A 22,603-nucleotide genomic window follows, 5' to 3' on the forward strand; every position below is an offset into this window, starting at 1 on the left:
AGATGCCTACTTTAAATAGTAACATATGTTATATTGAATAATTTCGAGGGAAAAATTGTTCCGGAGCCGGGTATCGAACCCGGGACCTTTGGTTTAACGGGTTCGATACCCGGCTCCGGAACAATTTTTCCCTCAGAATTATTCAAATCAACTTTACAGGGGGTTATACCTGAAATCTTGATTTGCATATGTTATATTGTTATATGCCTATTTTTTTTTACTGTTAAATACCGGTATCTTAATGTTTTTCTTGTAGTTATATTGCATTTCTGGTGGTGTGGAAGAGAAGGCCTAGTGGCCTTAACTCTACCAGAGTAAATAAAAAAATATCTATTTTATTTTTTATTTTACTTGATTATTTAACGACGCTGTATCAACTACAAAGTTATTTAGCGTCGATGGAATTGATGATAGCGAGATTATATTTGGCGAGATGAGGCCGAGGATTCGCCATAGGTTACCTGACATTTGCCTTATAGTTGGGGAAAACCTCGGAAAAAACCCAACCAGGTAATCAGTCCAAGCGGGAATCGGACCCGCACCCGAGCGCAACTTCGGATCGGCAAGCAAGCGCCTAGCCGCCTTACCTACGCCAAATATCTAACAAGCAAACGTTCTGATGGGGGCAGATAAAAAATTTAATTTTTTTTTCTTTCACCATGTTAATAATGTCAAAAGAAGTGCTTATACAAATTTTGGCCACTCGACCGCAATTACAAGGCCGTCCAGAAAGTGATTTTCCTTGGGGTCGTTTATAGAAAAAACACAATTGCATGGAAAGATTTATTGAAAAAGATACAATAATTGTTGTGCTATTTGTCAACATATCCCCCACTGGAATTGAGACATTTTTGTCACAGCATGGGATCGATTTTTGTACCCTTGTGTCGTAGAAGTCAGTCGCCTGGGCTCGGAACCAGCGTCTGTCGATCCCATGATATGACAAATGTCTCAATTCCGGTGGGAAATATGTTGAAAAATAACTCAACAATTGCTGTCTCTGTTCCAATCAATTTTTCCAATGAACTGTGTTTTCTTTCTGTTAACAGTCCCTGGCGAGCTTATTTTTTTACGGCCCTCGTAATTGCGGTCGAGTGGCCAAAATTTGTATAAGCACTTCTTTTGACATTATTACCATGGTGAAAGAAGAAAAAATAACATTTTTATCTGCCCCCATCAGAATGTTTGCTTGTAAGATTTGCATAAGTTAGTTGATGGGGGGAGGGGGGGCGCAAAATATTTTCGGGCACGTGAGCATATCACTACATAAATACCAGGGGCGAATGATAGTCACGAAAGTTAGGCTTGCTCTTTTATTCATAGGGAAGATGGGAGGATGAAATAATTCATAATTAATAAAAATAATCAGACCCACATAAATAATTTATTTTATAATTATGAAATCATATGAGTCATGGATCATATTCGCTTATCAGATGTAGAAGTTCGATATAATATAACAAACATGGCCAACAAAACAGTTTATTTAGTTTTTTCGACCCTGCCAACCAATGCACATTGTTGTATTGAGCTGCACTGAACGAGCACACATATTCTCTATAATGTCTGTCTTCTCTTGAATAGTCCTTCGGGAAAATGGATTTAATAATAAGGTTTCAATAACACACAATTCCGAACTCATTGCAATACTTCAAATTAATGTTTAAGAATTAATAATACATGCAGCAGCTAACATATGCATTCCGTTCATTGCACTCGCAAATCACAGCACATTCCCGCTGTTAATACTGCTCTGTGTAACGTTAAATAGTCGTTGGTGTAGCTCTCGGACCAGAGCTTCAAACAACACATAACAGAAGCATGTGCGCCTAGGACGGACTAAGGATGAAGGCACTTGCTCGCATCATATTCTCGCTATTTCTACGTCTTTCCTGCAGCTCCAAGAAACGAGTAAGCGTTGCAATACTTGCGGTGTGCATCCTGGGGATGGTATTACGCCTATACGATATTCCAAAAATCTAAATAAATTTTAACGTACGTAATCCCATTTTGAGAAATACACATTCTACGAAAATATTGGGCTTGCGCAGCAAACATAGAAATTGCCCCTGCTAAATACAGGACTGAATCGGTATTGTGACTATTTGGACTGGAAGATTCCTTTATTTTATTTTGGCCACCCCTAAATGAAATTCCCTGGATACATGTCTGAACCTTGAATATACCAGCAGGGAGGTGTCACAGGCACAGTAAATTTCATATACTACTTAGCTTCTCAATACTAGTTTAAAAATGCACTAATGTTTGTGGAAATTGCAACACCAAGAAGGATACATGTGACTGAAATGAATTGATACCACAGATTAGGTACATGACAATACACAAATGATTAGAAATACAGAACTGTACCTGATCTGTGACCGTGAGATTTCAGTATGGTGTGAAGTCTCCATGCGCTGCAATCAGAATCTCTAAGCGTCGTCGCATGAAATCAAAGAGAGCCTGGATATGTTCCTGGGGAATCTCCCTCCACGCAGTTTGTATATGAGTCCACAAAGCGTCAAGAGTGGGTGCTGAAGGACCATGACGAACAACCACATCCCAGACATGTTCGAGGGACGACATGAAGGCCAGGGAAGCAGTGATACCCGTCGTTCTTTGAAGAAGGCTTGCACAATCCTCGCCACATGTGGTCGGACATTGCCCTACTGAAATATGGCATGTGGAGTTGCCTGAAGGAGGGGCAGTACCTCGGGCTCTAAAATCTCCCTAATGTATCAGTTGCTGTTCAGATTGCCCTGAATATGTAGGAGGCGAGATAGCATATTGTATCCAATGGTGCCCCAAACTATCACACAGGCGTTTGTCCACTATGCCACTCAACAATGCAGGCTCTAGATTGCGTTCACCATAGTAGTTAACATGTATGTGGTCATCATTGTAGGACAAGTTGAAACGGGACTTGTCCCAAAAGACTATATTTGCCACTCAGCACACCAGTGAGGCATTCACGTGCTCATTGCAGTCTGAGGGGTTGTGGATTCTGGACAATGGAAGCCGACGCAACGGCATACGAGGCATTAGTCCAGCCCTCAAAAGACGGCGACGAACTGTTGACGCAGACAGGTCCACACCTGTTGCAGTACTCCAATGTCGACTCAACACTGTGGCTAAAGCTGTACGGTCCGTCACGGCCATGCAGACAAGATGACAGTCATCCCATGTTGTGGTCTAGTACCCGCTCGTCTCTGCGTACGACCCTCTTCTATCCACTGGTTCCACACACGCACCACTGTCGTGGCAGCATGCCCTGTACGAGCCGAAATGTCACGCTATGACAAGCCTGCTCCAGGAGACCAACTATTCTGCCCCTTTCTGCTACTATCACCGAAACATTCTCTTGTGGGGTTTAAAACTTCGCTGTCATCTTCTTGTCAGGGAAGTTAGTCTGAGTGGCCTGCCCTGCTCTCTGGTCTTTTTTTTTTTTTTAGATTATAATATAAATACATTAAATAAATAACGTAACACTGAGGGGAGACTTCTTCATCATGATCATATTTCAAACACGAATTTAGGCTGTTGTTGACCAATTTTGGTTCCATCTAGACGGAGTCCAGAAGACATTTTAGTGGGTACGAAGCTCAATACGTAGGAAATATGCATCCAATGGCAGTTGAATTTCTAGCCACTAAGATCGCTACTACCTCACAGTCTATTGTTCCTAGTACTCTCAGTTGCTAACTGCTTGGCACATTTTATCGCGAGAAATGCAAAAAATCTCCTCAAGCTTCGTGACTAGATTGTGGTAGTACCAGGGTGCGAATTAAGATTTCTGATGAGGGGGGGGGGGTAGAATCCTAGATAGAGAATACCACATATAAAATTATTATTATCACCATTCAATACGGCTCAACACTTTGCTGCATTGAGTTGCTTGTCTTGCATCTTGATCATAATAATAATAATAATTATATCCATGAGCAGGCTTAAGATAAGATTTTCAGCTTGCCAGTGATTATAATATATCAATATTATTTTCTTTGCTTATTTTATACTTTATAAAGTATAGTCGTATTAAAACAATTATATTTTGTGAGAGGGGAATAGAAGTTATCCCTGGCAGGGATGTTAATATGAATTTACGAGAGGGGTAACTTTCCAACAGGGGGGAAATCCCCCCCATCCCCCCTGTTAATTCGCACCCTGGGTAGTACTTCGAATTTTATTTGACATTTTTAATCAAAATTCAACTGGGAAATGACCAAAAGTTTTGTCTGCAACCCTCTATTAGGGACAGGATTCATTTATGTGCTGTGAATCTAGAAATGGGACCCAAATCTGTCCTCGTGACTAACAATTACCCAAATTCATTAAACATGGTATTATTATTTAAATTTTCGCATTTCTTATAAACGAATCATATCTTCTATAGGCCTATATTAACGTCTATACAGCATGTTACGAGGTATTTATTTCATATTACATCCATGTAATCCACAAACACGGAGATGGAACATGTGAATCCTCATGTTTACGAAACCAACATTCGAACACCATATGTGTAAGGTTGAAGTAGAGACTCACCTTTGTTTTTCATTAGGAGAAGTTTAATTACTTTTCCTCAAAGTAAATAAATAACTTTAATAAAAATTCCTGCATACTAACAGATGTGAGAAATTCGAAGTCTTCTGAAAGATAAATGCTTCATCATACCGCTCTCCTCCTGTGTAAAAATTAATTTAGATGCACCTCAATTAATATATGCGTGCATAGACCATTTTATTTGCGGTGCCTTAAGACAGTTAATGAAGTGCTGTTAATCATCGTGAATTCCAAACTACCATATTACCTGTATAACGAACTCCCATGTCTTGTAGTACTTGCTCAGTTGACAAATGTTTTGCAATAAAATTTATTATACTATAGTTTTCTGCTTCAACTGCATATAAGTTACTCGAAAACAGCAATATGTGAAACTGTGAAAACAGCTCTACTTTAGTTTTTTTGTTTAATCCTGCTAAAACAACCTTTCTGAAAATTCTTACCCTTTCACACTGTTAATTGTCTGTTCCAACATATTCGCATTTCCACAGTCTGTTTCATTTCGTTTACTGCTTATCCCCATCACAAACTTACAATAATTCCTTGCCCATTAAAAGAATCAAACAAATCAACTCTACAACTAACCTTTCCTATGACTAAATTCGAACTAAAATCACTGAAAGAAATACTGAGCCAAAAGTAATAACCATTTCTTCAGTGTTACAGTGTAAACAATATGACATTACTGTGTATGTATGTGTGGCAATATACACAATCCAATTGACGTTTTAACATGGATTGTGTTTTCATTATTGTCTTAACATGGATCTGACTATATCACACCTTCAATAAATATGTTGTTCTGGGTCCGTCTCAAAGAGCAAAGAACTATTCACTCTCTCACGTTACTCTTCAATATTCTTCAGAACTCTAACCCTAGCTACTTAGCTTCTCGTTTTCAACTCTTGTCCTCATATCACGAAATAGATACTCGCTCACAACACCATATCATACTCTTCATTCCTAAACACACAACATCCTACTACTCTTCATCTTTCACCGTCTCTGCAGCTCATTTCTGGAACTCTCTACCACAACATGTCAGAGACTGTCGGACATTATCTAGTTTCAAAAATAAATTAAAATTGCACTTTTTCAATTCAAATTCCTTTCAATTACAGGTCCTTTTTTCTGCGATAGTTTTGTAAAAAAAAATACATATTTCTTTTCCTTCCTTTCCCCTTTTTTGTTCTCTTGATCACCAGATGAATTTATTATCATACCCTTTTTATTGTGGATTTTATTTAATTTTCGTATTTTTTTCTTCTTTTTTATTATTTTATTACATTCCATTCGTTGTATTCTTCCTTACGTTTTCCCTAATAACTATTTGTGCTAATTGAGTTACTTTTATTATATTCCAATCTTTAGAACTGTATTTTACTTTCTTTTTTTTTTTTTTTATTATGGTATTATTTTCAATTTGTTTAGTGTCGATTTTGTTATGCTATTATTTTTTTTGTAATTTGTTAGTATTCTGTTCTTGAACTTTTTGTTACATTTTCACTGCTTGTATACTTCGTGACCTGGTACAGTGTAAGAGAAGGCCCTACGGCCTTAACTCTGCCAGTATAAATGAATAAATAATAATTATTATTATTGATTTTTTTATATTACGAATATTCTAAGTGTGAAATTCAGGCACTGTTGGCAATCTCCGTCAGCAAGACTAGTCTAACAATGTGAAAAAAGTTTCTCGAGGCACAAAACCATCTTGAGGTACAATACTCAAATGTTGGTCACCAACTGCAATTAAATGCAGAGTTGAGATGACAAACCCACTTCCACAAGGAACACACGTAAGTTTATACACATATAATATTCATAAGTTACACAAAAATAATTATTTTAAGTATCATAAGTTCAGTTGAACAAAGGAACTAAAGAAATGTCGCAATAAATGAGCGTTACTATAAAAATAATTAAATACAATAAAAAGATTAAATGACGAAATACATTCATAGTATTACGTATTTTGTACACTACTAAAATTGATTTTGTAATTTTATATAGGTGCTTTAACTTTTTAAAACACTTTACACTCTTGTTTTTATTTATTTATCTTAAAAAATAAAAATACTGTACTCGATGGTAGTAGAAAATAGTGAAATATAGAATAAAATCCTGTATTGTAAAGTAATTAAGATATATACAGTACTCAGAAGAACGTGGGTTTAAGAATGTGTATTTTTTTCTGCTTCCCCTTTGCAAAAGAGTTGACTGCATCTGTAAATCATTCTCAATTCTTCCTTAACCAAACCAAATTCACAGCACACATCAGTTTCCTTTTCAGCAGTCTCAATTTTAAACATTCATTATATTTTCCACACTTAAAACTTTTCTTTTCTTTGCTCCTTGTTCCATTGAACAGTATGTAAACTCTGTTTAATATGTGTAGAACATGAATTTTTAAAGAATTTTCAGTGTTGCTAAATGTCGCTATAAATGAGTTGCTTTTTAAATTTGTCATTATAAAAATAATAACTCACATTTGTTTAATACAGATAAAAACCGTACTACTTAATGACTGTCACTGTAGCCGAGGTATCACACTAACCATGGTCGCTATAACCAAGTTCAACTTTGGTTGATTATTCATCACAGTCTCTCTTCCTTTCCATTTTATGGGATGTTTGCCATGGTAAATTGAAACAGTATTTGACACAAAATAAGATTCATTTTACAGGATCAGTTCTTTTCCTTTTGAAGAAGTACAAGGCACCACATACCATGGCAAGAAAACAGTAACATGATCGTGCAGCATAAGCGGATTCTTAATCTCCATATGATGGCAGTAAGGTTAGCGCACTGCAGAAGGAATGCTGACAATAACGGAACAAACAACACGGGCGCTAGAAAAAAGGCGAGGGGTGATAAAAAGAGAAACCAAGAGTCAGGAAGTGATAGGGAAGGAAACAGTGTAAAGAATAAGGGTGCAAGTGTAAATGGAAATCTAGTATGTGAAAATGCAAGCGTGGGGGGGGGGGGAAATAAGAGGAAAAGAAGAAGAAATAAATAGAAAGAAAGACAAAGACAGAAATAAGGCAGAGACAAACAGTAATGAAAGGTCAGAACTTGCGACAGTTGAGGATTTAGCAGAGATATTTGATATGTGTAAAAAAAAATTGGGGATGTGATCAAAAAGTGCAAGTAAAGTGAAAATGGAAAAGATCGAGAAGTATAGGGGAGAGAGAAAGTGTATAAGCAGATGTGTGGAATAAAATATAAGTATTTATAGGAAGTGAGAATAGTGACAATGGATTAGGTGTAAGCAGAATAGTGAGAAAGTGGAAGTGTGCGCAAATAGGAATGAGTGAAAATAGTGAGAAAGGGTTAAGAGAAGTGAACAAGTGACAGCATAAAATTAGTACTAACATTTGAACGTTGGAACAGTAAATGAATAAAAGGTCAAAGAACAAATAGGACAAATAATTCAATATAATAATTTATAGAGAAAAATTGAATTTGAGATTTTAGTGAATAGTAGTTAGAGGAAAAGGGGGGTGTGAAAGAAGTATATAATATTAGATATATTAGGATTAATGAACAAATAGAGAATAGCAAATGAAATATAGGAGAAATACTGAAGGGGAGATTGACCAAGTAACAAAAAAGGTACATAGCGTAATAGGGAGTATTGGTGTAGACGTGTACTGCAAATAATGTGTTATTGTAATAATATGTTAATGGTGGCACCGGATACAGGAATGTGAGGTTCACCATTACATGTAAAGAAGTGCTGTGAAGAAATATGTATCATATCATATCATATCATAGCAAGTGACAGTTTGTCTCATTTCTGATTTGTATATTAAAATAAAAAGTTTCTCATCAGGATATTTATCAATAGGTGCTCAAATTAATACATGCATTTACTGTAATATTTCAGCCATATTTATTTTTTGATCGTATACAGAGTTGTTTTATGTTTAACTATTAGGTTCTTTTCTTTCTGGGAATGTATTTTTCCTGAGTCACGTAAATTCACATTTTTGCACAGTACGACTCTTCTTCTAATGCTGGAGTGAAGCTTAGACAGGGAGAGAGATGGGAAGGAGATCAATAAACATTCCACATGTTAAATGAGCTGTAACAATACACACTTGACATCCAAATCTTTATTTGTATCACGTACGGCAGACATCTGTCGAGTACATGAGAAACAACACCCCACACCAACATGGCTGCCATACATGGTCTCTAGGGAGGACGATGACCAGTAGGGGGAATTTTTTTGTTTGATCCAGTTCAAACAGAACATTCGTTTTTATGACTACAAGCAATTCTTGTGAAACAATTTAGACTACATTATATTAAATTTTATAACATAATATTGCACTTTAGCAGGTAAAAAAAAACCATAATAATTACAACAATCTTTAGAATAACTCTGGATTTAAATGAAAGCTAAGTACATGGTTTATCAACATGAGTATTTTAATTAAAAAAAAAGACATGCCTGCAAGTCTACTGGTATTAACAGATACTGCAGCTCCATCCGATGGAAGACAAAAGCAACGACACTTCTATACAAGCACGGTGGTTTTGTTACAGACAGCAAAATAGAGCTCTTCTATCGTCACATTGGCTATACAAATTGTGCACCCCTGGACACATTCTATATAAATACAATATCTCACTTTGGACTCAACTAATAAGACGTTCTCACTAAAGTTTAGTACTTGTGCTTCATAGAAAATCTGTTAAAATTTTGATTGCTTTTCGCCGTGTAAAGTTAGTGAGTGGAACAAGGAAAGTGAAGGCACAGAGTGTCAAAGAAGGGTCAACAAGACCATTGGGGCTGCAATCTCATATTAAAATATAACATCTCGATATAATAATAGTAAATATCGTTAAAATATGTGTGGTGTTTACAAAATTTCAATAGATTATATCCAATTTTATAAAATACATTAATCAGAGGTAAACGATCCTACAATAAACAAACCTCCACTGGTAGAGCTCCACCAACTGCATGACAAAACAAACAGCTTTCCAAACCATTTTTATCTAATGTATTTCCAAGTTCCATAATAGAACAAGTACACAGTTCCTGAGCAGAGAAATTCCGCCAACGTTTGCAGCCCCAAAGACAAGGAGTTGTGCAAAATTGACATATGATGTATCGGTCAGAACCCAGAGTGGACAAGCACACATTTGAGGCACTCGGAGTAAGGCATCCTAAGTGGAGATATGAAGGACATGTCTTGCACCTACTGGCACATGTGAGAAGTGCGTCAGTAGTTAAAATACAGTGAAGTAGTTGCTCTACCACCAAATCTCTTCAGAAGGCTAATAGTGAACACTGTGGTAGGTTAACTAGGTGTTGGAAACCTGACTGTTTCTCCCAATTTATCTTGGATACAATGTATCAAAAAAATAAATGCTACAATTTGGGTATACGAGAGTACAGAGTTACAATCTTCCAATTTGATCCACCGTCTTACTAAACGAGTACAATATACAAATTCTCATTTACGAAAAATATTAACTTCTTATTTGGACAAAAATATTTATCATCGGGGGGTGAGACCTTCAGACACTGGCACAAGCATGTACACTGTCATCTGGTGGGAGGTGTAACATGAAAGAAATTCAGACGAGGAAAATTTGTTGTTAAAAAAAAATCAAAATAATAATAAAAAGAATAAACAACATCCTTTCCTGGAGCTTCCTACAACGGCTAGTGACAGGTTCCAAACTAACTACTCTACCAGTGGTGGTCTCTTAAGTCTAAAAATCATTCCTGCCGATCAAAACACTTGTGGGTTGTGTAACTCTAGTACCACGATATAACAACAACAGCAACAACAACTTGATTCGGTCCACACCTCATGGCCGAGAAGGCCAAAATATGTCTGCAACTTGGAAGAACCAACCAGGATTCATTTCATTAAAGAATATATGTATATATATACTTTTATATATATATGTAAAAGAATAGTGCATTCCATCCAATGCTGGATGCCAACAACTTTGGTGACTACGTATTAGTCTCGTGCAGTGTGTGTGATGTGTTGAAGCAGAGAGGAAGTGTCTACCAGTACTGCAAGTCTCGACCTGCCTACAATCATTAAGCACCAAATTTAGCATGGCAACACAAAACTTAAAATACATACATTACATTTAAAAACCATACTGCAGTTATTGAAATTAATATTGTCTCAGAAAATATATATAATAATCATACTGTACATAATAACGCGATATCTTTCTTTTTTTCTCATCTCTTTTTTTCATGTACTCGGTTAAAAAATCATGGCATTGTGATTTACCAGTTCTGGTATGACACGTAAGGAAACCTGACTTTACACAGCAACGCTCATGCTTATGTGCTAAGTACTCCATCTGGCTGTGGATAAAAGAAACAAAGCACGGCTACGGGGGGAATGTTCGCACGCTCTCTTAGTAAAATAGATGCTCATCTGGGGGCTACATAGTAGTCACGCAGCACTGCACACAACAAAAATCAAGTACAAAAACGTTTCTTTACACAGTTCGTCCTAAAGTCAATGATATATATATATTTATATATACTTATAGTATATTCATTTGATAAAACTATCTACAAAACAATTTGGACTTGATCACATGGACTGCTTCACTTTCTTCTGTGTAGGAATGAGGCAGCTGTGAGGGAAACATTTCCACCGAGCGTGTGCACTCGCCAAAACCTTCACATGCAATGGACAGTGATCGTATTCCGAACGAGAGAGTTTTAAGTACACTGAAGGTCATCCATCTTGAAACATGGCTTGTCATCAAGCATGTTGTTTTGCTGTTTTGATCCATTTTTTTTTTTCTTTTTTTCTGAAGACTGATTTAAAATTTCCTGTGCAAAAGCTATGTGGTGGATGCGTTTATTACTACTATCACTTTATGACATGACTGCACCGAACTGGTTTCTTCTTGAGCAAAACCCAAATGACGCCGGCCGACCGCTATTGTTACAGGCACTAGAAGTGTTATCAGTGATCACAAAGTCTGTCCGTCACATGCCTGACTAACAAAACGTGGTGGCCACAATGGTACACTGGATGGCACATATCTTCTTGTCCACTGTTACAGTGTTTCATCATCACGGCTCACATGAGGAGATCCAGGATTCAGGCGAGGCGCTCCCATGTGACAGGCTGCTTCACTATGTGGCCCAGCCCTCATTCATCCGGGTCCGTTTCTGCATTGGCCCACTGTCGTAGTCGCTACTGTTGCTGTGCCGAGGATCACCCGGCGACGACAAGTTCGTTGGGGTTACACTTCCTGCAAAATATCAACGTTGGTTTAAACATTTTATAAACTTATCGACAAAAGAGGAATCAGAAACAGTGAATGTGAAAGGAATGGGGAAATACACATAGAAGGAAGAGAAAAACATTATGTCAAATTTTTACCACCACATATAACAAATTCAAAATGAGTGAGAGGTCCCAAAATAAAAGATGACTGAAAAAATAAAAAACACACACAAGGTAATACACGTACTATATTTCGTCTTTTTTATTACTTTTCTTGAAATCTGACTTCACAGGTACTAGAACATCAACATCAATTAAAGTCAATTAATTTTTAATGTCAGATATTTTATTTTTACAGTAATTGCATTCAAAAGACGTATTTTATTGCTTGCTGATTATTGATCTTAAGTTTTAATAATAATAATAATAATAATAATAATAATAATAATAATAATAATAATAATAATAATAATCATCATCATCATCATCAATTTTGGCAGTTGACCAAAAAAAAAGATAAAATAAGGAGAATTGAAAATAATAGCAATTTTATTTACAATAAAGGTTTATAAAGGAAAATTCGCGGCTGATCGTGTAAAGGGGATTAAGTTAAATTGTAAGATGTGTAAATTTCTCTCCTTTCGTACTGAACATAATCTCTTTGTTACAAAATACAGAGCACTGTAGCTGCATCATTGATGGAAGAATGACTTAACCTCTTTAACACAAGAAATAAGTAATTGTGGAGAGTTCAAATCTGTACTTATCCCATTTTAGCCAATTCATACTTAAGTCCTTTTACACGAGCACCTGCGAATTATACAGTGTGATCCATATAAACATTTACCTTTTAATGAGCTATATTTTGCCTTTGGGAGTTAGTATAAACTTGAAATTAAATATTATGATATCTGTGGTTCTGGGAGAATTTATATTAGTACTCCTGGCACGACTGTCGTCCATTGTTGATACTGATATTGGCTATTATTGCAGAATATATGTAGTGATTAATTAGCCGTAATATCACAAACATGCAGTACTCACTTTGACAGTGTGTTTTTGTGCTGAAAACATACTGAATGACAAATTCCCTGGTTAAAACATAACGAGCATTTCGAACAGAATTCGGTGTGTGCAATGTTTCAACCAAGCCAATAATTTTGTCGATACTGAGAAAACTGGAGACAACTGGCTCGCTTCTTAGCGAGACCTGCAATGTCTCAAGCTTGCAAGGACAATATTCGAGAACATATACTGAATTCAACAAAGAAATTGTTGAGCCGATTAAGCCAGGAGATAGGCTACTCATTTGGTACATGTTAGAGAGCAGAAAAGAAATCGTGTTTACTTGCAGACAGAGTGCATGTAGTGCAGGAATTGAATGAACCAAACTTGCAAAAGCAAGTGCATTATTACCAATGGTTTCAGGCTCTTCTTAATTTAAGCCCAGACCTTCTGCCTGTAACGTGGTTTACAGATGAAGCCTAGTTCCACCTGTCAGGCTACATCAACTCCCAAAACAAGCCACAATTGCCACACCTCGCTGGACTGAATGGAAACTAAAGCTGAATCACTATTCAGAACTAATTAACTGAAATGCTACTGAGAGAAGTAACAATTCAATCTTGATTCAATTATTTACTTACAAATGGCTTTTAGAGGTTCATTGCCGCCCTCACATAAGCCCGCCATTGATCCCTATCTTGAGCAAGATCAATCCAGTCTCTACAATCATATTAAACCTCCCTCAAATCCATTTTAATATTATTCTCCCATTTACGTCTCGGTCTTCGCAAATGTCTTTTTCCCTTCAGCCTCCCAACTGCATTTCTGGATTCGCCAATACGTGCTACACGCCCTGCCCATCTCAAACGTCTGGATTTAATGTTCCTAATTATGTCAGGTGAAGAATACAATGCGTGCAGTTCTGCATTATGTACCTTTCTCCATTCTCCTGTAACTTCATCATCTTAGCCCCAAATATTTTCCTAAGCACCTTATTCCCAAACACCCTTAGCCTCTGTTTCTCTCTCAAAGTGAGAATCCAAGTTTCACAACTATACAGAACAACCGGTAATATAACTGTTCTTAAATTCTAACTTGATTCAATTAAAAGTATAATACAGGTGGGGTGGTTACCTCTGATATGGCAGTACATCTCACTTGACGATATGTCAGAGGAAGAACATCTGAAGTCTGATTCATGAAATATGTAACTAGTCGGCAATGTATGTAATGGAGGGGGAAAGGAACTGGCCATCCTATCCCATTCTCTCCTGACTTAGATGTCTCATAAGTGATACCTTATTGGTATTATTTATGAGGTTCCAACCTGTTTTCGGACAGTTGACTAAACAACAAAAACAACAAGGGCTATTGGCGTAACTGTCGGCTGATGCACTTGCTTGCAGATCCGGAATTGTGTTCGGGCATGGGTTCAATTCCCGCTTGGGCTGATTACCTGGTTGGGTTTTTTCCGAGGTTTTCCCTAACTAAGGCGAATGCCAGGTAATCTATGGCGAATCCTCGGCCTCATCTCGCCAAATACCATCTTGCTATCACCAATTCCATTAAATAACCTAGTAGTTGCTACAGTGTCGTTAAATAACCAAGTAAAAAAAAAACCATAGTGGTGGTGGTTGTGGAAACCTGGAACCAGGGCAGAAACCGCCACTGCTTGTTTCCCTGTTTCGTTGAATGTTTGCTCCGATTTTAGCCAGCTTCCCCTTCACCTCTCTCGCTTTTTAACTACGCAGAGTGTGGTGACGAAAGACTAGCGTAATTTCCATATGAATACACACCTGGCGTAGGTGTGAGGTGGCCTGTGGAACTGGGCCGCGGCAACGTGTGTCCATGACCGTGGCCCTGCATGTGGCCGAGTGCATGACCCAGTGTATGAGAGTGGCTACTCCCATCGCGTGGCGGCGAGATGGGTTCACTCTTAATCTTCACAGGCAGTGGAGACGTGGAGGGAGGTGGTGTGCTGCTGGATACAGCTAAGTGAGGCAGACCGCTGCAAAACAAGGTCAAATTAATGACAGATATCACCATCATAATCCACATGAGTAATAATACTCGTTGGCCTGCTTATTTTTCACAGAGATTATACTGGTTAGCATATCAGTATTTCATTTATAAGAGGATAATAGTTACACATTTCAAATGATACCCAATATGGTTTCATTCTCAACAGAAGTTCATTTAATTTTAATAATATACAGGGTACTGAGAGATGGTAAACACTGGACTTGCATTCGAGAGATCCTAGGTCCAAATCCTGGAGTGGGCCATTATGACTGAGATTTTTAATGGTTTTCTCGATCAAAAAATAACTAGGAATCCAGTTATTTAAATGATAAATGCCGGATTGGTTCCCATTTCCAATATAAAATATGTAGATAAGGTTTTGCAATATCTCAATCTTTACCCAACATGTGTGCAGTATTCACATAATGCAATCTAAGGCAGTGGCGATTTCTCTTAAGGAGCACAGGAGCAATGCACCACCTCTTCAAATAACACATGTTTTTAAATGTATGTCAATCAGCTACGGTAGACTATGTGAGCAACAAATACTATGTAAAAATAACACTGCACGTGTACTGGTCTTGTTGACGCCTGGGACTTATGTTTACCGCTCGACACTTGCGGTACACTGTTCCATTCGAGCATGCGCAGTAGTGCTGTTTCACTGGCAGGCTTTGGAGCATGGTAGGGAGGCAATACAATGTGCATAAGAGGGGTTAGGAGCACTTTCAGATGTGTTCTAAAGCTGTCTGCAGTAGCTGTTGGCCCGTTCTATCATACATATTGCAATGAATAGTGACCAAAATCTTTTAAATATGTAATTTTCTGCAAGACTTTACACGAAAAGATCAAAATAAAGAAGATGGGTACACCTACACATGAATTAAAATTACAAGTGGCGAAGCATAGTAATAGAGAAGAGAAAAGAAAATTGAACATTCGGACTTACGAAAAAGCAATATGCGGCTACAATATAAAAGACGATGTATTTTGTTTTGCTTGCCAATTGTTCGACGGCGATAATTTATTGACAAAAACAAGTACGTTTTATGAATTTTATTTATTTTTCTGTTTGAATTTAGGACTTTGCGTAGTAACTAAATAATTTTGATTATCGTTCTGCAGGTATGATTGATTTGAATCACATGAATGAAAGAATTAAAAAACACGATTCTTTAGCTGCACACATCAACAATAATGTTAAAGTAGCAGTATTGGTTCAAACAAACATAAACAATTGGATTTAATATTGGATTGTTGAACTTCACAATGATAAAGTTATCAAGAACAGATTTGTGCGTGCGGTTTTGTTGGCTTTAAGAGGTCACGATGACGGAGACTCATCTTTAAACGCTAGTATTTTTCTTGGCCTCATCAATTTTAGTTGTGAATTAGACGCACTCTTAAGGAACATTTGAAAAGAGCAACAGTGTTTAAGGGCACATCAAACACTATACAGAACGAAGTCCTTCAAGCCATTTTGATGTATGCCATGATGAGATTTCAAAGAAATAAAGAAAGCTGTTGACTTTTTAGCTGATGAGACGACAGATGTATCGAATGTTTGTGAACGTGTGAACTTTGTTATAAAACGCAATATAGCTAAAACAATATTATTTACGGTGTGCTGCAATATAAATTGAACATTTTACTTTGCTATTAATGGACCTACATAGGAAAATAATTAACTGCAATTTCTTGACTAACGAAATTATGTAAATCTATACCTATATAATATATTATGTTAATAGTTATGGAGTAGTTAGTACAAATAATGATAATAATAATAATAATAATAATAATAACAATAATAATGATAATAATAATAATATGATAATCATAATAAATAGGCTATTTGTGCACCACCAGGATTATTTATCACCACACGCTACTGATCTAAGGAGAACAGAAACATAAAATGTATGAGGTGATCAACACACAAATAAAATCAGAATAGAAACTTAACACAAAATCAAACAAGATTCTTTATAATATAAAGATGAAGCTGATGCCATAAGTACTACATTCATGCATTCTTTAAAATAGTGTTGAGTACAGTTCGGAGAAAGCAGCTGTTTTAGCTAGGGGTTAGGGAGCACTCTTCTCAGCAGTTAATGTTTGTAAATGAAACGCACAGACCAAGGATGCCTATCCTGACACAGCTACTTTATCCGAACCATAGTGATGAGTGTCTCTTTTAATTTGCAAAAGTATCAAGTCTTAATTTTTTTCATAGAGTTGTTCTTAATATAGTGAAACAAATGTTGACATAATATTTAGTACTTACAACTGCTAGCTATAAAGAAACAAATTTCCCTTTTCTGCTTGCTAAATATTACAATCTTTCCTATTGTTATATTGAATATTCATCTTTTTAAGGTAGTCTTCACTGAAAACTTCCAAATATCTGAGAATGTAGAGGATTTAAAGTGTCGTGTATGTGACCTGGTCATAGCATGATAAAAGGATTGTCAACAACTCATTGGCCGAATCATAACCTGAACTTCTTACGCCATAAAGATCAATTTTAAAAAGGGCTCAAGTCTTCGCATTTAAACAATATTGCAGAATAAGAATGGAAACAGAACATAGCCTAAATAATGCTGAATTAATTTGATTTCAGTTCTCACTGTGCTCTGGTCCACACACAAATATTTGTTGTTTTCTTAAAATTTATATGTTTGTACTTGGTACTTCTGGCAAATTCCATATACAGCAATTACATGGCTTCTTTCGAGCAGAATGTAAAAAATAAAAATGCTAGTTCGCAGTTTTGTGTAGACATTACACATTTTATCTCAAAGGACTATTAACTTTTACATTGTAGTAAGAGGTTGTCTTCACACTGACATGTAATATCTTCCACAGAGTATAAGTAAAACTGAATTAATTTTATCTGAGATTTCACGGTATCCTGAATCACACAAACACACACATATATATCTTCTTTTTTTTTTTTTTTTCCTGAAAATTCACATGTTTGGACTTTATATTTTTCGCAAATTCCAGATTACATGAATTGTAGTCCCGTCGCTCGTATTTCCGGCAGCCAATCACGTTCCAAATCGGCTACATTTAAACATGTGCGTCTTGTCATTCGCTCTTGATTTCGTTATGGACTTCCTAATACTATAGATACTGGGTATAATCGTCCGCCATTTTCGTTCTTTCCTTGCCGTTTGCAGCAAGCAGACGAGAATTTACAACAGTACAAATTTTAATTCCGCGCTCTTTTAGATGTATTTGTTTAAAATAAAAAAAAAAAATAATAATAATAATAATAACAATAATAGAATCAAGGGTAACAATCGACTTAGAGCCATGCAGCTGGATACTCTGGTAATTAAACCTTCAACAAACAGTGCAACATTTGATCCACATACATTAACATTATAGTCAACACTTGATTTCGTTAGGTATACAAAAGCTATCTCAACATTCACTTAGCTATTTATTTTTAAGTTTCTCACATTAAACATTATAACAAGAACGTAATCGACAGATTGCATTTTTTTCCGGCAGCGAGTCCCACAAAGTGTGGGGCCTGGGGTGACGGCCCCACTTGCCCCGCTGAAGGGCCGGCCTTTCTACGAGAATCCACAGTTCTAACAGACCTAAGTTGTTACTCTGCAAACTGAGGTCCTGTAGATTTCGAATAGGAATCACTTTTAAAAGTAATTCTTTCTAAACATTTCTCTCGCTTTGACTCCCATCTAAAGTTAAAAATAGAAAAACTTTTGAAGGTGTCAATGTCTATTTTGAACATGACACTTCGAAGTTAGTGATTTTTTCTCCCTTCCAAAAAAACATTTTGATTTCGAATTTTTTCTATGCTTTCCTTAGATATTTATCTATCAAACCTAAAATTTACAATGCGATTATCATAGGTGCTACAAAGTGATAATGTTTAACGGTGCGGAAAATAGCGTCGTCTGCTAACCGCAACTGGCAATGAAAGAACTAAAATGGCGAACGATTATATGTACCTACTCTTACTAGGACGTAAGGAAAGAGGCGGAGCCATGTGGAAATAACAGCGACGTGACTATAGAAGACGTCTTTCAATATGTCTCTAGCTCTTGTCGGGCAGAATAGAGAACACAGATGCTACAGCTTGCAGCTGTGTGTGGCCATTACACTTTCAACTTAAGGATTATAAACTTCCAAGTTGTAAATTTTTTTCACACTGATACAGAATATTTTGATAAACTGTATTTTCTTTTCCGCCTTCTATTCCTATTCCTGCATCATCATCTTCTTTTTCTTCTTCTTCTTCTGTTCATGCTCCTTCTTACGATATGGTGTGTTTAATGGTTCATTCACCCATTAAACGCAAGAATTATTTTACACGATACTTTCAACAGAAAGTTATTTTTATCTTTACAACACAAAGATTACTTATTTTTAGGTACACTTTTAATATTTATACACTTTTCTTCTAAATACCACAGTCTTGCACATTTTTAGTCACGTCATATTCATTCCCTTTCACTCGTTTATTAATTTCTGTTTGATGTTTATAACTTGATGCTTTTTGAACCTGTGTCATACACTGACAATGTCTTTCACGCCATAGTAGCTATGTTAATGTATTTAAAACTGTTAACCTTCAAGAAACACGTTCACAGGGGCAAAGTACAACGCATCTTACAAATAAAACTGTAAAGCAAAATCTAATTTGTAGTTCTAGGCGAACTTCATTATTTTGCTCTTAAAAGAGTTGGTAGATATACTGTAACAACTGTTACCTAGAATGAGCTAATGATGTGGGCAACTGATGAGTGCTCCAGCTTAAGGTGCCAAGTCCCATGTCAGGTCCCACGCTGAAGTCTTGCCCACCGAAAGCAGATAGAGAACCTGGGTAGCCCCCCAAACCAGGTATGGACGGAGTTTGCAGCGCCACCACAGGAGTGTTTAATGTAGATGTGCTTCGACTTGGCTACACAAAACAAAAAGTAATATTAGACACTATTAAGAAAGAAAACAAGAATAACATAAAGAAATGCAAGAATACTTTCAAAAAGAATAAACCCAATTGCAGAGAACATAATAACAAAAATCAAAATGAGTTCAGGAAAGAGCGCGCTTTAATAAATAGAAGTCATCCATGCCATAAAAGTCTTTGTAATGGTACTTTTATCTGTATAGATAGGTACTGGATATAAAATTGGAAGAGAATACATTGTTACAAATCAGGGATAAGGCAGGGCTGTGTTTTGTCAACAACATTATTTAAAATTTATTTAGATGAGATACTTTCAGAATGAAGTCAGCAAGCATCCAGAGGAATAAAAACCACGAGAAATTGTTCTGTGAATACAATTTTATATGCTGATGATCGGGCTGTTATTGCCGAGACAGAAAGTGAACATACATAAACTTAACGAAATATAAAAAAAATATAACTTTAAAACCTCAACAGACAAAACTCAGGTCATGGCCTTCTTAGATCCAAAATTGTGGTTGATAATATAATACTGAAACAAGTCTCTCATTTTAATTATTTAGGAAATCATGTGTCATATGATTATGATAAAGACGTGCAAATTAAAATCTCGCGTTTTCAGAATATTTTTTTTTATTGGGTTATTTTACGACGCTGTATCAACATCTAGGTTATTTAGCGTCTGAATGATATGAAGGTGATAATGCTGGTGAAATGAGTCCGGGGTCCAACACCGAAAGTTACCCAGCATTTGCTCGTATTGGGTTGAGGGAAAACCCCGGAAAAAACCTCAACCAGGTAACTTGCCCCGACTGGGATTCGAACCCGGGCCACCTGGTTTCACAGCCAGACGCGCTGACCGTTACTCCACAGGTGTGTAAGTATGGTACAATCAACTCAGAAGAACACTGAGCAACAAAACTAGAATTGACACACAGTTAAAGTTTTATAAAACAAAGGCAGTATTGACACTTTTATATGGGAGCAAAAGTTGGGTTTTAAACAAGAGAGAAAAAAGCAGATTGAATGCATCCGAGATGAAATTTTTAAAAGCAGTAAAAGGATACACATTAAGAGATCATATAATATGAGAAATATAAATATACATATGGAATTGCAAACTATACTTCTGCTGATCAAATTAAAACATACAGGACAAAACAGACACAATATTTGGATAGGATGGAAGAGAGTCGAGTGCCCAAAAGAGTTTGGAGTTATATACCCAAAGGCAGAAGATCACAAGGAAGACCAAGAAGGCGGTGGAATGAAGAACTGGAACAGGCCATCAGGCCTATAACGTGAAGATGATGATGATGAAATACATCATTCATGTTTCTATAATTTTTATTTGAATGCAGTACACCCAAATCTGTACTGCACTGTGCCTCAAGCTCTTTTAATTCAGTCTGTGTTACTGCATATAATAAGTGAAGGTAGTAGTGGTACATGTATACAAGTATTTTATTTTATTAAGATTTATTTCCAGAATTAGACAATCGTACTACAGTTGCTTCATGGAAATGAGGTTTGGACTTACTTCATCAGTAGTGAGGCTACCATGACCCTGAGGTGTGGGTATCACCACTCTGAGATTGGCTCTCCCAGCGCCTGGAGAGTGCTGTTTGGTATGTTGGAGGTTCTTGCTGGACATTACTGGACTGGGGCCAGGTCCAGGAGAGGGAGAGCCTCCAAGAGGTGATGATGAATTGGGGTAGCCGTTACTCATCTCCAACATCCCACCGGACGGATACACTGCATACAAAACAAAATTAACACCTTCAAAATGTAAAACTACAAACACACAAAATTATAACTTTATTATAAAATACATTTGTGTGTATATGTGTGATTTTAATTCCTTCTTTGATTTTTAAATATTCGTTTAGGGTTCTCTTGAATTGGCCAACAATCTAGTTTATAGGAAATTCCTTCTGCACTACACCAAAGTGACTAAACCCATTATTAAGGACTTTTCTGTGAGTTACAATCAGTAATTCGCCTCACTGTCATATAGCTCGAAATATTTTGGATTAAAAGTTACAGCAGCTCTCTTTTCCCACATTCAAATACGACGACTTAGCTTGTGTTAGACAACAGATCTTGTTACTCACCTGTGTCCGTCTCTGAAGAGGAAGGCCGCGGGCTGACGCTAGTGTGAGGCATCTGGGGACTGGTCTGCAGCATGGAGGAGTCCCCATAACTGCTGTTTACTGGCACTGTCACCGGAAGGGAGTAGTTTCCTTGATTCATTCCAACCTGAAAAACATTCAATATACAGTATGAACTATATGCCAGAAACTTTATGCGCTTACAATATATTCCATTACACATGACCTGTGAATTAAAAATTATCTTATGAGCTCACAACAGGCTTATTTGTATGATTCGAACATTGCCGGTCATCGAAACCTCATGAACTGTATACACAGATCTCCATAGCAGATTGAAAACACAAAAATCAGATGCTCATATTGACTGTTAGCTTGTAAAATTGGAGATTCAATAAATTATTACTAGGGGGCGGATGTTGATGAAAAGTCATCATGTTATTTTTCACATTAGGACGATGCCTATTAATACAGAAATTCTTTCTATGTTAATATCAACGTAAAAATAATTTCTTATATTGCATTTTTTGACATTTTTTAACTAGTAGGTCATTTTTATATTTTTTTTTTCGGAATTTTTAATACTTTGAAGAACTTTTAGATATTTGGAATGCATTTTAATTTCTTCTTTACTGATAGGTCTGTTAAATCTTTTTCTAAGCAAATAGGTCAGTAGTAATTACCTACTGAATAAGTGAATAACAGTGAAGTTTGAGTTTTAT

At 36.5% G+C, this 22,603-nt stretch overlaps 1 protein-coding gene across 12 annotated transcripts in view; it reads right to left on the bottom strand.

Annotated features, from left to right (window-relative positions):
- Positions 1-8,661: 8,661 nt before the first annotated feature.
- Mef2 (myocyte enhancer factor 2) overlaps positions 8,662-22,603 on the bottom strand; it is a 409,979-nt gene continuing 396,037 nt past the window's right edge. For all 12 annotated transcript variants that reach the window (XM_069832390.1, XM_069832385.1, XM_069832381.1 and 9 more), the window contains 5 exons: positions 21,885-22,029; positions 21,311-21,525; positions 19,574-19,764; positions 14,600-14,811; positions 8,662-11,823 (listed from right to left, as the gene is read on the bottom strand). In XM_069832390.1, coding sequence (XP_069688491.1) covers positions 11,705-11,823; positions 14,600-14,811; positions 19,574-19,764; positions 21,311-21,525; positions 21,885-22,029 — 882 coding nt within the window. In that variant the 3' untranslated portion in view covers positions 8,662-11,704. The remainder of the gene's footprint in view (positions 11,824-14,599; positions 14,812-19,573; positions 19,765-21,310; positions 21,526-21,884; positions 22,030-22,603) is intronic.

Source organism: Periplaneta americana, chromosome 8, assembly GCF_040183065.1.
Source record: "Periplaneta americana isolate PAMFEO1 chromosome 8, P.americana_PAMFEO1_priV1, whole genome shotgun sequence".
NCBI lineage: Eukaryota > Metazoa > Arthropoda > Insecta > Blattodea > Blattidae > Periplaneta > Periplaneta americana.